This window comes from Podarcis melisellensis (genome assembly GCF_964234715.1).
Source record: "Podarcis melisellensis genome assembly, chromosome: 11".
In the NCBI taxonomy this organism is placed as follows: domain Eukaryota; kingdom Metazoa; phylum Chordata; class Lepidosauria; order Squamata; family Lacertidae; genus Podarcis; species Podarcis melisellensis.
In genome coordinates this window covers 42880246-42895992 of record NC_138543.1, presented here as the reverse complement: position 1 = coordinate 42895992, position 15747 = coordinate 42880246, and the positions used below count along the sequence as shown (strand labels likewise).

General features: G+C 44.4%; 1 protein-coding gene across 6 annotated transcripts in view; it reads left to right on the top strand.

The window, feature by feature from the left end:
- PARP8 (poly(ADP-ribose) polymerase family member 8) overlaps positions 1 to 11826 on the top strand; it is a 173379-nt gene extending 161553 nt beyond the window's left edge. For all 6 annotated transcript variants that reach the window (XM_081929646.1, XM_081929648.1, XM_081929647.1 and 3 more), the window contains 4 exons: positions 2653 to 2729; positions 3862 to 3931; positions 5376 to 5460; positions 11375 to 11826. In XM_081929646.1, the coding sequence (XP_081785772.1) occupies positions 2653 to 2729; positions 3862 to 3931; positions 5376 to 5460; positions 11375 to 11477 (335 nt within the window). In that variant the 3' untranslated portion in view covers positions 11478 to 11826. The remainder of the gene's footprint in view (positions 1 to 2652; positions 2730 to 3861; positions 3932 to 5375; positions 5461 to 11374) is intronic.
- The last annotated feature ends 3921 nt before the right edge of the window (positions 11827 to 15747 follow it).

Genomic DNA, 15747 nt, shown 5'->3' with positions numbered 1-15747 from the left:
TAGAACCTCTATAATAACTATTCTGGTAATTTCCCCTTATTCCCTCATAAAATAGAAGACATGACACAGTCCTTTACAAAAGTATAAAAAGAGTTTACTTACATTCTGTTCACAATCAGATCCCAGAAGGCAGACTTAGGCTTAATGAAGTAACATACATTTAGAATCTATCTTATAAGAAGATAGTCCCTTTGTCCTCTCTTGGCTGGGAGCCAAGAGGGCATCTTTCACTCAGTAGATGGAAGAGTGATGGAAGAGAGGCAAGAGAGGTAAGAGAGAGATGGCTGCCCTTGCCCTATGATTTTATCATTACCTGCACAGGTGAGGCCACACCCACCTCTAGTCACATGCGGAGGAAGTCTGTCCCAGCCCAGAGGGAAACAGGAAGTTTACCTGCTGGCTGGACAAACATCCCTCCCCATGTCTAAAAATGTACACTCTAGGAATGTTGTAATTGACTGCTCTTGTGTTTCACATCCCACACATATATGATCTGTATTTCACAATGCACACTGGGTTGCAGACATATAGATTCACAGAGGGCCATCCTTGCTAGGATACACACCTGGTACCTTTACAAGGATATGCAACATACTGGCAGCAGCCTACAGTGTGGTCTCCCCGGGGTGAGAGGCAGGAGACAACTAACACTCCCAGCTTACATAGGCAACACTTTCATCATGGCTCCAAGCACCAAATCAGTCCATTAACTGGTCCATGCTTAGAGGTGTGTCAAGCTCCATCTCATGTCACAAGAACAGGCATAGATGTGACGAAGCCACCAGTTCCCCCAGTTGGCTCTCCTCCCATGTACCCTCCAGCCAGTTGGCTGCGAAAAATTGGTTGAATAATGAGCCCTTCGCCTGGTGGAATGCTCTGCCGCATGAGAACAGGACCCCGCAGGATTTAACTTCCTTTCACAGGGCCTGTCAGACAGAGCTATTCCGCATGGCTTTCAATTTGAACTTAGCCTGTTCTTTTATTCCTCTTCCTTTCCTCCCCTTTTTATGAAGATTACCCACTCTGGGATCTCTCAGCTAATTCTCCCCTGGTCTCCTCGCTGGCCCAAGTAGGACTAATTTAGCCAGCTAGCCCTGGTGATCATCTAATGTTTATTGGATGGATTTCCCCTCTAAATTGATTTTTGAATTCTGAATTTGTTGTTATTCACGTTTTATACTGCATGCTGTTTTTTTGTTGCATCAATTAAGTGTTTTAAATTTGTTCTTAGCCGCCCTGAGCCCAGTTTTCTGAACTGGAAAGGGCGGGGTATAAATAAAAAAAATATTATTATTTATTATTATTATTATTAAAAATGTTTCACTTGTCTTCTGCAGTTTGGTTTAATGCCTTCCCCACTCATACTGAACATGCCAGCTGTGACCAAAAAAAGTCATCTGCCAGATTGTCATGTAAACCACAGGAGCATTTGCAGCAATAGTTTGGTGGAGAGAGGGAATGTATTCCTAGGTATAGGAGATATCGCTGCGCCCTCCCAGAAAATTACTGCTTACTTGCAAGCAGGTGACTGATCAGGTGATTGGCTAATCCCAAACTGCAAAGTCCAGGGGAGTTGGGTAGGATTTTTTGCTACAGTGGGAGGGGAGACGGCACCTGCCTCCCACATTCCCAATTTTGTCTTTGTTGCTAATTGATTTGGTCTCCACCACAAGAAAAAGCATACAAATCAAAAGAGAACATCTCTTTATCCATATGGTAGTGTATTTGCTTTACAAATATTTATAGTAAAACAATAATGCTTTAAAAAATCCAAGGCGAGCTGAAATGAAATGAAGTATTAGTTATCTACTAGCCATAAACCACTGAAAATCCAAGCAAAAAATAAAAATAAAAATCATAGGCTACAGAGGGATTCCAGTTTGTTCCATCACTGTTTCCCCCTTGTTTTAATATAATGTGGTTAATTTAGCTACCCGAGCAAATTTGCAGGATTCCTCCCCCCCCACACACACTATTTACTCCTTTATTGTAATCTCCTTTATTGTAATTTTATTCTGTTGTTGGCCAACAAAACTGTTCCCCCCCCCCCAAGGCCATATTCATAGCTGTCAACTTTTCCCTTTTCTTGTGAGGAATCCTATTCGGAATAAGGGAATTTCCCTTTAAAAAAGGGGAAAGTTGACAGCTACGGCCATATCTCTGTGCATGAAATGTAACTCTCTTAGACTCCTTTCTGATAAAATATAGTTTTGAAATGCCTGAAATAAATACCATGCGGAGCAATCCAAACCCCCAATCTGTCATCTGAGGGGGGATGTGGGTTTGGCTGTCCCTCCACCCAGCCCTGGCTGGCCCTGCTGGTGGGGGGAGCTGCACTGCTGAAGAGCACTTCAATGCACCTGCACCAAAGGTGGGCAGGCAGGCGCTACTACTTATGACAACACTGCCGCTGATGGTCAGTGGAAAGCCCTGAAGCAGGAATGAGACAAGGACTGAGCCAGCACAGGATGCAGAGGAGATTGTACCATCTCGGCTGGCAGCGTAGAAAGCGCTCAATTTACCAGGATTGTCAGCTGCTGGAAAGAAGAATCAGCTGTAACATCCGTGTCTGCATGCACTCTCCATTTATATGAAGTGGAACATCTGACATTTTACGCACCAGTATGTCTGATGTAAATCTAATGTCTTTAGGGATGAACAAGAAGCAGCAGAAGGTGTCAGCGAAGGATGAGCCTGCTTCAGGCAGTAAAAACAGCAATGTGTTACAGGTAAAGAAATATATGAAGCATTTCTAAAAGACATTTTAGTTTTATGTCCTTGCTAGCTCAGGGCAGGTACTGGATAGGAGGCTTATTTAGCCCCAGAGCATTCATGTGCACATGAGATAGTGGTGATGGAGGAATCCATAAGGGCATTGCATTGACAACTGAGAACTCTACAAGAACTGATTTTTGTGTCAAATAGTAAGTTTTGGACTGCCATTCCTCTGTTGCTGGGATGGGGAACCTGCGACCCTTCAGAAGTTGCTGGACTCCAACTCCCAGCATCCCCAGTCACCATGGCCAAATGTCAGGCATGATGGGAGTTGTATTCCATCCAGTCAGATGAGTGGTATATTATTATTATTATTATTATTATTATTATTATTATTATTATTAGGACAACAGGTTCCCCATCCCAGTATTGTTGCCCTGTGCTCTATATTGGCACTAACAGGCATAACTGAGATATATATATATATATATATATCTCCACAGGATGGGCGAATGAAAGCTCAAATATCTCATGCTTGATTGGTAATCAAAAAAGATTTACACTGTCACATGTATTATCCTAATTTGGACTCTTTCGTTCATCTGTCAGCAAATATATGTCTCTTGTGAGGAAATTTTTCTGCTCTCCTACTGCTAGGAGAAATTTGATCTGTTATTAAACCAAGGATTGAACTGATAGCTGTGAGCAATATTACAGAGAATGTTTATAGATTTGCCAGAACGGTAATGCTATCAGTACTTCTAGCAAGAATATGTCAACCGGACCTATTAATAACACCTTTATTGGCCAACATTGGGTTTTTTTAAAAACAAAACACTGTACCACTGGAACAGAGGAAGCATTCTTAAAACTAAATCAGACCATTAGTTTAGTTTAATACAGTCTACATTGACTGACAGCGACTGTGTAGGGATCCAGGCATCAGCCATTCCCTGAGGTACCTGGAGATGCCAATAGGAATTGTACCTGGGGCATTCTGCATGAAAAGCAGTAGTTTTACTACTGAGCTGCAGCCCTTCCTCAAATTGCTTTCTTTTTAGAGCACAACTTCATATTTAGTAACGATTTAGTCAGTGATCTGTATTTAGTATAATTTTGTCTTCCAACGCTTGCCTTCCCTTACAGTCGCAGAAAAAAGGACAGCAGTCTCAGTTTTTGCAAAGCCGGAACTTAAAATGTATAGCCTTATGTGAAGGTAAGCAAGAAGAACAATAAAGACAAGATGGCGTCTTCTTCCCACAGTCAGAATGAAGCAACTACATCTCAAACCTAACTTGGTTGCATAGTGACATCATTTCCTCTTCACAGGAAGCCTGGGAATTGTGAAGGGGTGGTAGGGGTCTCTTAACAGAGAATTCTCTACAGCTGGTTTGAATTCTGCAGGTGCTTAGAATGGATTTATTCCATCTTTTTTGGTTCCATTGTTGTCTTGTGCCTACCCCAAGTTCCTTGGTCTCCAAGGCAACAATAGTTTCTTCTGAATCACCTTGATTGAAGGCTGTGGTGCAAAAAGTTACCTCAATTGGTCCATCACCCTCATACCTGGCTACCCATGGATTTAAAGGAAGCCAAATCAATGATTAAGCAGAGGCATAAGGATATAGGTTTCCAAGGGATCTTGTTATCCCAAGTCACTGGAGATACCATGCCATACTTAGGGTGGTTATCTATCCCTAAATATAGGAAGACTTTTTCTCAGGAAAAGTTTAATGATCTCCCCTCTAATTTCTTAGATGGCAGATATAATAAAATCTCAGAGAATAGATGTTGCCCGCTGTAATAATGCTGAGGTGGATTATTTTCTTGCATGTCCTTTTCTATTATAATTTTTATCAAGGGGCTAGGAAAGATCTGATATATCCACACAGTCCATCCCCGATCACTCCTCTGATTCTCTTCTGATCACTTTGCTTCAAGGCTCTATCTAATCAGTCAATCACAGAGCAAATGGTAAAGTTTTTGAATACTATTAGACCTTCTCATGACTGCCTGACATATGAAGAGACACGGGTGGCGCTGTGGTCTATTACTTAGGAGAGAGGACTTTAGCCTCATAGATCTAAACCAGCCACCCCCAACCTGGTGTTTTGGGCAGCAACTCCTTCATCCCTGACCACTGGGCATGTTGGCTGGGGCTTATGGGAGTTGTAGTCTAGCAGGTGGCACTGTGGTCTAAACCACAGAGCCTAGGGCTTGCCGGTCAGAAGGTCAGCGGTTTGAATCCCCACGACGGGATGAGCTCCTGTTACTTGGTCCCACCTCCTGCCAACCTAGCAGTTTGAAAGCACGTCAAAGTGCAAGTAGATAAATAGGTACCACTCCAGTGGGAAGGTCATTGGCGTTTCCGTGCGCTGCTCTGGTTCCATTGCACCAGTAGTGGCTTAGTCATGCTGGCCACATGACCTGGAAAAACTGCGGACAAACGCTGGCTCCCTCGGCCTGAAAGCAAGATGAGCATCGCAACCCCAGAGTCGTTCGCAATTCGACTTAACTTCCAGGGGTCCTTTACCTTCACCTTTACTTTTACATTTTTATTAATGTCATCCTTTGTGCTTCTCAGATGTTTTAAAAGTGGTCTGTTGACCGCTAATAAAGAAACTCAGCAGGCATTTTGTCAATATTTTTTCTATTCTTTATAGTGATAACTTCACCTGATCTGCACAAACATGGGGAGATATGGGTAGTTCCCAACACTGATCATGTGTGCACGAGATTCTTCTTTGTGTAAGTACAGAGGACTTTCAATTGTATATTTTTAAAAAAAGTTTACTGCTTTGTAACTTTCATAACTTGCTATTCTTTTTCTTTTTAAATAAGCAGCTTGCTAAAATAAGAGAGGATGCAACCTGCCTGTTTTCCCAATCAAACAAACTGCTTTGGGCTTCACTTAAACCCTTCGAGCAGGCCTAAGCCTTTAGTGCTTTTATTTTCTCTTTTCTTCTGTTCTTTTTAAAAACATGAATATATTTTTATTCACCTCCAACTTTCCTCCCTCCAGGACAGATCAATCTAATCAGGTTGCCACAGTCCAATCTGTGATTTTGGTAGCTGCCATTCTCCAGGGTTATCAGTACAGTCTTTTATAAAAGGAAGCCATACTTCCAACAAAATCATCTTCACCATTTGTATAATTGAATGTGTGTAGTTTTTCTCATATATCAACAGACCATAAATTCTGTTTCCAACAAGAGATACACAGATGTTCCCATCCTTTCCAATTCTGTACCACTAGTAGGCATGCCACTACTAAGAGAAAAGTAATCATTTCTTTATTGCAAAGGTTAGATTGCCCTTCTTTAAAAATAGTTAACACATTCTAAACTTGGGGTACATTACACATGTTGACCCATAATATAGCTCATTTCTGCAAATACCCTCTGCCCAAAGGGCTTTACACATCCACCACATGTGAAATGTCTGGGAGATCGATCGATCTGCCGTGACACCTGATTACTTTATGATCGTCAATCAGCAGTTTATAACGGGTCCGGCACACTTCTTCACAGCTGCGCCACTGTTGCTCCCTTCAGGTCACGGCTTAGCAGAGTTGAACAGCGGTGTAAAGCAGTCTTGCTTCTTGTAAGCATACATAGACAGGTTGGTCTATTTACAGCTCTTTATTAAAACATTTTACCAACAAAGACCGGGGCTTCTTTCAGCCATATCCAAAGGCACGTCTTTCTCTCACAGATACACAGAGAGAAGAAGTGAAAGTACAGGGAAAAACTCCTCCTCCTTAGCTTCTAAAGCTTCTGTCTCCGCCCAGCTATAAGCTGACGTCAGCAGGTGACACACACCAGGGAATTTAACCAGATAAATTCTGAACCATCACACCCCCCCTTGTGTCCCTGCGTGATACCTGTGCAACATCTTCAGTAACACCTTGTGAGATCGATCCCTTCCCCAATGCCTTGTGCCCTCCCTTGGCAAACCTGTTTGGCATTTGTGGAACCACCTCACAACTCTCAGAATCGCACTGTGCGAAACTTACCCACGCACCTGTGGCCTGATACCTCTCTGGTGGGATACCTTTAGTTGTGCGACTGGACCTCCTAGGCACAAACTCAGGTATTTCCTCTGACTCACTTTGATCAGCAGGTGTGTCCTCTGCATCATGGAATTCACCCTCTGACTTAAAGCGTCTTCGAATCCTCTCCATTACACTCACAGGAGAACTAGGCTCACTTTTGGGCTGTCTCTTAACAACTTGTGGAGATGCCCTATCCTGCTCCTGACCCTGGTCAGTGACCTGGTCGTCATCAGCAGCCTCAGCCTCTTCTTCCGTCTCATCAGAACTGTCTTCTGGGTCAGAGAGACATTCTGAGAGAACATCACGCCTGACAGGAGTCTTTGACTTTACATCCTCTTCTAAGAACTCAGCGTGTTTACTGATCAGCACCTTACTCTGATCACCTGACGGGTAAGCAAACCGCCATGCACGGGCTTCTGGCTCATACCCACAGAAGATCATTTTCTGGACTTTGGCTCCATCTGGCCCTTGCAAAGCCTTAGGCAAAGCGACAAGCGCAGGAGTTCCAAAAGTGCGCAGAAAGTGAACCTGGGGTTTGCGGCCATTTAACAAAGAGAACGGTGTGTCACCTACCAGTGAGTTGTAGACACGATTCCAGGTAAATGACACAGCCCTCGTAGCCTCCAGCCAAAACTTAGGAGGTAACCTGGCTTCTTCCAGCATCACCTGTGCAGCCTTAACCAGAGCTCCACTCCTCAGCTCTGCCACCCCCCCTTGCTGGGGTGAATTAACTGTGTGACGTATCCCTCTCTTCAGAAAGAACTTCTGCAACGCAGAACCAGTGTACTTAGCATTTCTGTCACTGATGATCGCTTGAACCCTGGTGGAGAACCTCTGTTCCACCCCCTCAATCCAGCTCTTGATCAGCTGTGCTGCATCCTCCCTGGATTTGAGACCGTGAGTCCAGGAATTCTGCGAGAAATCATCCAGAAAAGTTAGCAGAAATCTGGCCCCCCCTAGACTCTGTGCCTTGACAGGACTGGACAAATCTATGTGTACCAGCTCAAAAGGTTTAGTGGCCACACGTTCCACCTTTGGGTAACTGCACCCTCTCACCTTTGCTTGCTTGCAAGTGTCACAATTAATGGCACTTCCACAATTTTGAATCCTACACCCCGTGGCAACCTCGGGCAGAGTCTGCAAGTCCTCTACCGACCCATGAATTGTTCTCTGATGCCATACGCATGCACATGTAACATTATGAGCGGGAACTGTAGTACGCTGGTTGGGAACTGTAGCACGTAACGCTTGTGCTTTCTCAACCTTCCCCTCACCCCCAAGAGACGTTTTAAGAATGAAAAGATCATTCTGTCCCTTCCGCACTTTGGCCAGTAACCTCCCCCCTTTGGAGATTGTGCAGACATCATTTTCAAAACAAACTTTGAACCCCTTATTTAACAAATAAGGCACAGATAACAAACAGTGATGAACCTCCGGAACAATACAAAAATCCACCGTCTCCTGTAAAACAGAAAGAAAGGCATTAGTACATTTGAGAACTCTAGTTTTCTGTCCATTCGCGAACTTAATAGTCTGTCCCTTCGGAACTGCCGTGCAATTCCACCTCTCGACTGCAGGGGTCTCTGGAACCATGTTGCGGTTAGCTGCAGAGTCTATTACAAAGGCCATTTCGGAATTTTTCACTCGGCCGTCTTCAAACACTGCCATACTCGCAGAAACCTGATAAGACTCTTCCTGTTGTTTACCACGACCACCTGGCTCAGCTCCACGCCTGCCTGTCTTCCCAGGCCTGTTGCCATGGAAACCTGCCTGATTCCCATGGGAAAAGTCTTTGCAAACATCCTGCCTTGGCTCTCTGCTCCGGTGGGGGCAACTGCCACGCCGACGTTGAACTCCAGTGGAATAACACTGCCCGGGGCTCCTCCCAGCTGGCCTGGCCTTCCTCCTTCTGGAACGGCGCCTTCCACCAGCCTGGCCCCCCCTGAAGCTCCTCTCTGCTTCAGCACAAAGCGAAAGCTCTTTAAACTTGCCTTTGGAACTCTTCGCCCCCCCGATCTGCTCACTAGCGCTCCTAGAGGCCAAGACATCGGGAACAGGGCCTGCCAGTCCAGCTTCTCCAGGACTCAGTCCATCACACAGATGTGTAGAAGCATTACAACAGCTCCCCAACACTGTCTCAGCCCCCATTGGGCTTTCTGGGCATCCTTCCGCCTCTCCAGGGCTTTGGCCTTTCGCTGACGCCTCACACAAGCCCTTCAGCAAATTCCAGGCAGCCCACGCTGTCGTTACGCCCTCCAAATGAGGCCTCAGTGATGCATCAACGCATGCTTTGAGCATCTCTAGCTCTTGATGCAGCCTCTGGCTATCTTCAGCCAACACAGCCCCACAGCTTGCTTCACCTGCTCCAGCTGCTGGCCGGCTAAGGGGTGATTTTGGCTCCCATTGGCTTGCTTCCCAGAGCCCTTCGACCAAGAACCATCCCCTTATTTGTCTGGACCACGTTGCCCAACTCTTTAGAGTGAGCTTTTCCAGCGGTATATTCTGGCTTTCAGCCATCTTCTCCCGTTCTCCCAAGGTGCCCCAAGCTGTACTTACTCCGTACCAGCTGCTTGGCTCTCCCTTCCGTGGAGAAACGTTATCGGCTGCGTCCCAGCCTCCAGCTCTTAGCTGCTTTTTAGCTCCAGTTCTCTGCATCAGAAGCTCTCACTGTCTCTCGGAAGCAGGCAATTAATCATCCTCGCTCTCCGGCACCCAGTCAGCTCCCGTTCCGCTCCTCAGCCGCAGACCGCTGACTTCAAAAACATTCCTGGAGCTCACACCGACTGCTTTACGAGCGTTGGCTGACCTCCATAACCTCTGGGAGATCGATTGATCTGCCGTGACACCTGATTACTTTATGATCGTCAATCAGCAGTTTATAACGGGTCCGGCACACTTCTTCACAGCTGCGCCACTGTTGCTCCCTTCAGGTCACGGCTTAGCAGAGTTGAACAGCGGTGTAAAGCAGTCTTGCTTCTTGTAAGCACACATAGACAGGTTCGTCTATTTACAGCTCTTTATTAAAACATTTTACCAACAAAGACCGGGGCTTCTTTCAGCCATATCCAAAGGCACGTCTTTCTCTCACAGATACACAGAGAGAAGAAGTGAAAGTACAGGGAAAAACTCCTCCTCCTTAGCTTCTAAAGCTTCTGTCTCCGCCCAGCTATAAGCTGACGTCAGCAGGTGACACACACCAGGGAATTTAACCAGATAAATTCTGAACCATCACAAAATGTACCTATACTATTGCAGAATCTCCAGTAGTTTTACTAATCTAGCTACACCGCAGTGGTGTCAAATGCCATCAGTGTAGTAATTTAAAGGTATTTTCTCAGATCCGATACTGGTTTTAGTGGTCTTTTTACCCCGCAAATTATTCCAAGCTACCTCCGCAATCTCTATCCCTAGATCAGATTCGCATTGCTGTTTCACAGAGCTACAGTCTCCTAGGATAGTGGTTTACAAACTGTTCTAGGGACAAGAGGCTGCTGATATATCTCCTTGCCAAGGGTGCAAGGGACTGGCAGGGGTGGGGGGAGCCTAGGTACAACTCTGCTTCCACCACCACCCAGTTGACACAAGACGTTCGTCACAAATTCTTTATTGAGTTGGTCATGGCAGACATGGCCAAATGATAGCTTGCCAACCATTTACATAACATCCCCAAATGCATATTAAACATTTGGATAAAATCCTTTTTTTCTTAATGTGCATTCTGTTAGCCTGTGCTGTAGTTCCTCCTTGCTTCCCAGCCTCACTACAGTGGTACCTTGGTTCTCGAATGTACATCTGTTCCAGACGTCCGTTCGACTTCCGAAAACATTCAGAAACCAAGGTGCGGCTTCTGATTGGCTGCAGGAGCTTCCTGCACTCAATCGAAAGCTGTGGAAGCAGAGTCAGACGTTCAGGTTCCAAAGAACGTTTGCAAGCCAGAACACTCACTTCCGGGTTTGCAGCATTCAGGAGCCAAAATGTTCAAGTCATAAGGCGTTCAGGATCCAAGGTATGACTGTACTGGAAACTGCCAGAAGCCAGAAACGTGCCAGAAACTGTCAGAAACTGGAAACTGCTAGAAGCCAGAAATTCAAACCATATACAGCAGGGGTAGCCAATGTGGTTCCCTCCAAATACTTCTGTACTTGAACTCGCCTCATTCCTGGCCATACTGGTTGGGGCTGATGTGAGCAGAAGTCCAACAGCATCTAGAGCATGGGTAGGCAAACTAAGGCCAGGGGCCAGATCCGGCCCAATTGCCTTCCAAATCTGGCCTGCGGGTGGTCCGGGAGTCAGCGTGTTTTTACATGAGTAGAATGTGTCCTTTTATTTAAAATGCATCTCTGGGTCATTTGTGGGACATAGGTAGGAATCCGTTCATTCCCCTCCCCCCCCCCAAAAAAATATAGTCTGGTCCCCCACAAGGTCTGAGGGACAATGGACCAGCCCCCTGCTGAAAAAATTTGCTGACCCCTGATCTAGAAGGCCTCACTCTGGCAACTCCCCTTATTCAGGTGGAGGATCACACTGTTTCTTGTACTGTGGAAGGTTTCGAAATATTTTTTTAAAAAATTAATTTTGTGCACTTTTCTTTCTTTCTTTCTTTTTTAGCTATGAAGATGGCCAAGTAGGGGATACAAGTATAAACACCCAAGAGCCAAGCATTCATAAAGAAATACTCCGGGTCATTGGTAATCAAACTGCTACTGGTTAAAAGGACCACTCTTAACTCCTTGATAAGATTTGGAAGCCTTCCTCAGTCTCAAAGCTGGATTTTGAACTGAAGAAGAAATTTTGGGGTGGGCGGGGAAACAACCCTAATTTATTGTTATTCTGAACAAGTTAACCCTTTGAATACTTTTTCTTACTTAGCATTTCTTATCACACCGGGGAGAGGGGGAAATTAACAAACCTGAAAGGGATCTAAGCAAACAACTGTAGGGACACAGAGTCCGTTGGTACAAGACAGCTGATAGTCAAACAGACGCTTCGGTTGTTCACAATAAACAGAATTTGAAAAGGAGTTTTGTGCTGATATTTTTATATTAAAGACTTGAATTGGATCATTTTAGTACTGTATTACCTGTATTTTAAATTTACAATGACTGGAACAGAAAGTCTTTTTATAAAACAAATAAACAAAAGTGGAAGCCTACGTAGTACAGGATATTTTGCAATAAGTAGAATATTCACATTTTAATACACCATAGAAACTGGTTACCTGGAATGTAAATGGGGAAAAGTTAGCTGTAATATATTCATTCTGCTATATACAAATCATGTACACGACCCACAATGTTACAGGAAAGGGACTTTTCTGTCGTGCTGACATATGCCAACATGAAAATGATTATTTTGCTGATGATCAGCGTAAGGGTATGTGCTTGGTTCTGCGTGCTTTTCATTCATTTAGGTGCAGCTTTTGGAGAAAAAGTTCCCAGTGGATTCAGCCCGAGCATCCTTCTTTCATTCATGTGAAGATGGTCGACTAAGTCCTTCATGGATTTTAAAGGGTGGAAGAATCATGCAGTCATCACAGTGGATCAATATGTAAGGGGCTGCCGAGTACCTGAACTGTCAATGCTGCCCCTGTGAAATCTTCATGTTCCGACAGGTGAAGCCCTGAGTCGTTATTGCTTGGAAAATCCAGCTGCCTTCTTAGGTTTCTTATTGAATTGTGTGGCAGTAGCCCTGTTCTTCAAAGCAGGAATATTCATAAGTGTTTTACAGAAGCCTATGTGTGTTTCCATTTGTCTGGTACTGGTACTTCTTTCATTTATTTTGTGAAATGGAAATGTACTTTTGAATCTACCATGTTCTTTTAATCCATGCATCCACAGAGAGAGAGAGAGTCACATATATCGGACTTGTGGAGCTGCTTCATGTGCAGTGTGTAGTTTGGGTGCAGAAGTGAGTTTCATGCTCACAGGTCTTCCTAGAGTGTGCACAGCTTTTTAATGGGAGCTGGGGACCACACAAGTACACTGCTTTCATCCACTCCCTTTTTGTGTGTGCAGGCAGATGATTCAAATGGCTGCTAGTTACATAGGCATTGATTCACGATGAAAAACCTATTTGCAATGTAGGAGGATGCGTGGGTCCAAGGCTTGCACTTGTCTTCAGTGCATACGTTACCAAAACCAATGGGCAATGCAAGAACTGGCACGTTTTGATTTTAATTTTTTTGCCAAATTAAAAGTGGAGGTTCTTTCCTCCACTAACGTGGAAACAAGACCACAGCCAGGCGTAGGGACCAATCCCACATTACGCTGAACATCTACTGTCCATCAGTTTCAGGACTATTATTATGTCTTTTATTGCTGACAGGAAGGCAGTCGCCAGTGCAAATAATAATAATTTTCTTACTTATACAAAATTTCAGCAATTTCAGCCTGCTGGAAACAAAGCACTGAAACACAAGATTTCCAAAACCGGAATTCAGCAGAAACAGCTAATAGTAAAACTGATGTTCCCTAATAGTTTGAGTACCTAATAAGGGAGACAGTGCATACCTAATTGAATGCATTTCATCTGATCAACCCAATGATAATTGGCTAGAAGGCTTAGCCTGGGGCATTCCCACATGAGAAATCTTTCAAATTATCATTTTCTATTTTAGGCATAATTTAACGTACCACATTTGTCATGCAAATGTCCTGGATGCCAAACTAAGCTTTTAGTAAAATGAATGGGTAAGATGGCCTTTGCAAAAGGTAAAATCCTAGGTATTCTGTATGTTATTGTAAACAGGGGTGGGGGAACGGGACCTCTAGGTGACATCTAATTGTATTTGTCCACTTGTGAAATAGACATCCACCTGCGCAATGAGATTTGCCCTTCCTGCGTGCTGCAGGATCTGCTGTGGAGGGTTGGGGTAGCCTCCACAGATTTGTGTGTTAGTGGGGTGGCCTTCAGGGAGGAGAAGAGGAACTGGAAGTCTACATGCATTGTGATGGGTTATCACTCTCGGTGAATGTTGATATGTGCCAGTAATTCCAAAGATTTTATGAGACCCATCAAAAATTGCTGTCATTTTTAATATATTTGAATTCCAGAAGAACACATTTCCTGCAGGCCTCTAACTAGGAATTGTCAATATGCAACAACATTCACTTATTTTTTAACACTTGCTGTAGCATATACACAAGCAGACATAGTCTGGAACAATGACATTTTTAGAGTAAATCTAAGACACCATTATTTCCCAGGTTTATGAGCTCAACTGTATTACCCAAATCCTTGCTTCTTGCTCCCAACAAATCCTGCTCTTTCTCATCTGCTTTCTCAATTTCATCATTCAGGGCTGGGGAATCTGTGAACCTCTTGATGTTGTTGGACTCCAATTCCCATCAGCCCCAGCCAGCATGACCAGTGGCCAGGGATGATGGGCGTTATAGTCTAACATCCATCTGGTAGGCCATAGATTCCCCATTCCTGGCATAATTCATCTGACAGAATGCCACCAGCTCTATAACAGAGATGGTGCCACAAATTTTCTGGAGAACTTCAAACTCCTCTTTGTTGAACAGCAGCTAGGCTAGGGGGAATAAATTTATATATATTGCTGAATTCCCCAGTTTTTGTTCACTCATTGGTTTGTTACTATGGCTGCAAGAAGGTCACACATGGATCTCATACTTAAATTGGCCTTCGTCAGCTTCAACACCACCTGCAAATCAGTCTCGCTTGAGTCAGAAATAGATTGTGGTGCCACACTTTGTATCTTGATGCCACTGCAGTGGAATCTTGAAATTAAGAATCGGCTGGATGTGTTTATGGCTGGGGGAAGGAGTAAACAGTGGTATTCTGCAAGTTCAGCCATTCTTTCCTGAGCCACCCTTTGCTGCTTTTGTACTCCTTGTATCCAGCTCTGTGAAGTTTCACCATCTCACCAGCAGTCCCTAAAACAAAATTCCATGGCTCACTCATTCTCTCATGCATATATATACACAGTATACGAGGATCAAACATTGGTGGGGTGCCCCCTTTGCATTCATCTCTGCAGTGCGGTGTTCTCTCATGTGGCTGTAGCATTTGTAAATGGTGCAACCACATCCCCAAGGCTGATCTTGTAGGTGTTCTTGATGTAATGGGAAGGACTGACTGAGTGAAATGGCTAGATCAGTGCAAATTGGCCCTGACCATGTGACGGCATCATGCACATCATGGCCCTGTGGGATTTTTTTGCAAGGAATCTCCTTTCCCCCACTATGGTACATGAGGCTGATCTATCAGCAGTGTCATAAGTGTGATTTTTATACTGCTTGGTTAATTTCTTTGGAATTCAGTTCTCTGGAGTGCTGTTGTATTTCATTGTTAAAATAAGACCTCGGCATACAACTTGTCCATTAGGATCTCATCAAGTCCTTTCTCCTGCACACATTTCATACCATCAGATGGCTCTGAATACCAGCTGCTGGGGAACAGCAGCTGGAGAGGGCCATTGGCCTCATGCCCTATTTGTCGGTTATTTCTGAGAGGCATCTAATTGGCCACTTCGGGAAGCAGGATCTGGGACAAAATGGACAATTAGTCTGAACCAGCAGAGCCATTCTTCTGTTCTTACAACAAGGAGTGCTGACATGCTATTGTATCCCTCAGCACTGGTGCCCCAGTTTCCAGTTTTGTGCAACATGCCCAATTATACCAGCAAAAAAAAAAAAATGGTGCAGTTACACACAGCACTAAGCAAAAGCAAAAGCAGGGTTTTTTTAAAAAGAAAAGTAATGCTGAGAATTGCAGCATGAGCTAAGCAGGACTGCTACCATTCCTCAGGCTGCAGTGCCTTTTGTAGTTGAATGTCAGGCAGAATTCCAAGATGCACAATATCTTTGTGGTAGGGGACCCAATATCTGTTGAATTTCTGCCTGCCATTCAGCTGCCAAGGCAGCTGAGTCCTTTAGGAAATGGAGAACCTGTTCACATGCCCAAAATGCTTGGAATATGTCCTTGTTAACTGTCCATTTTGGAATTTGCCATGCTTG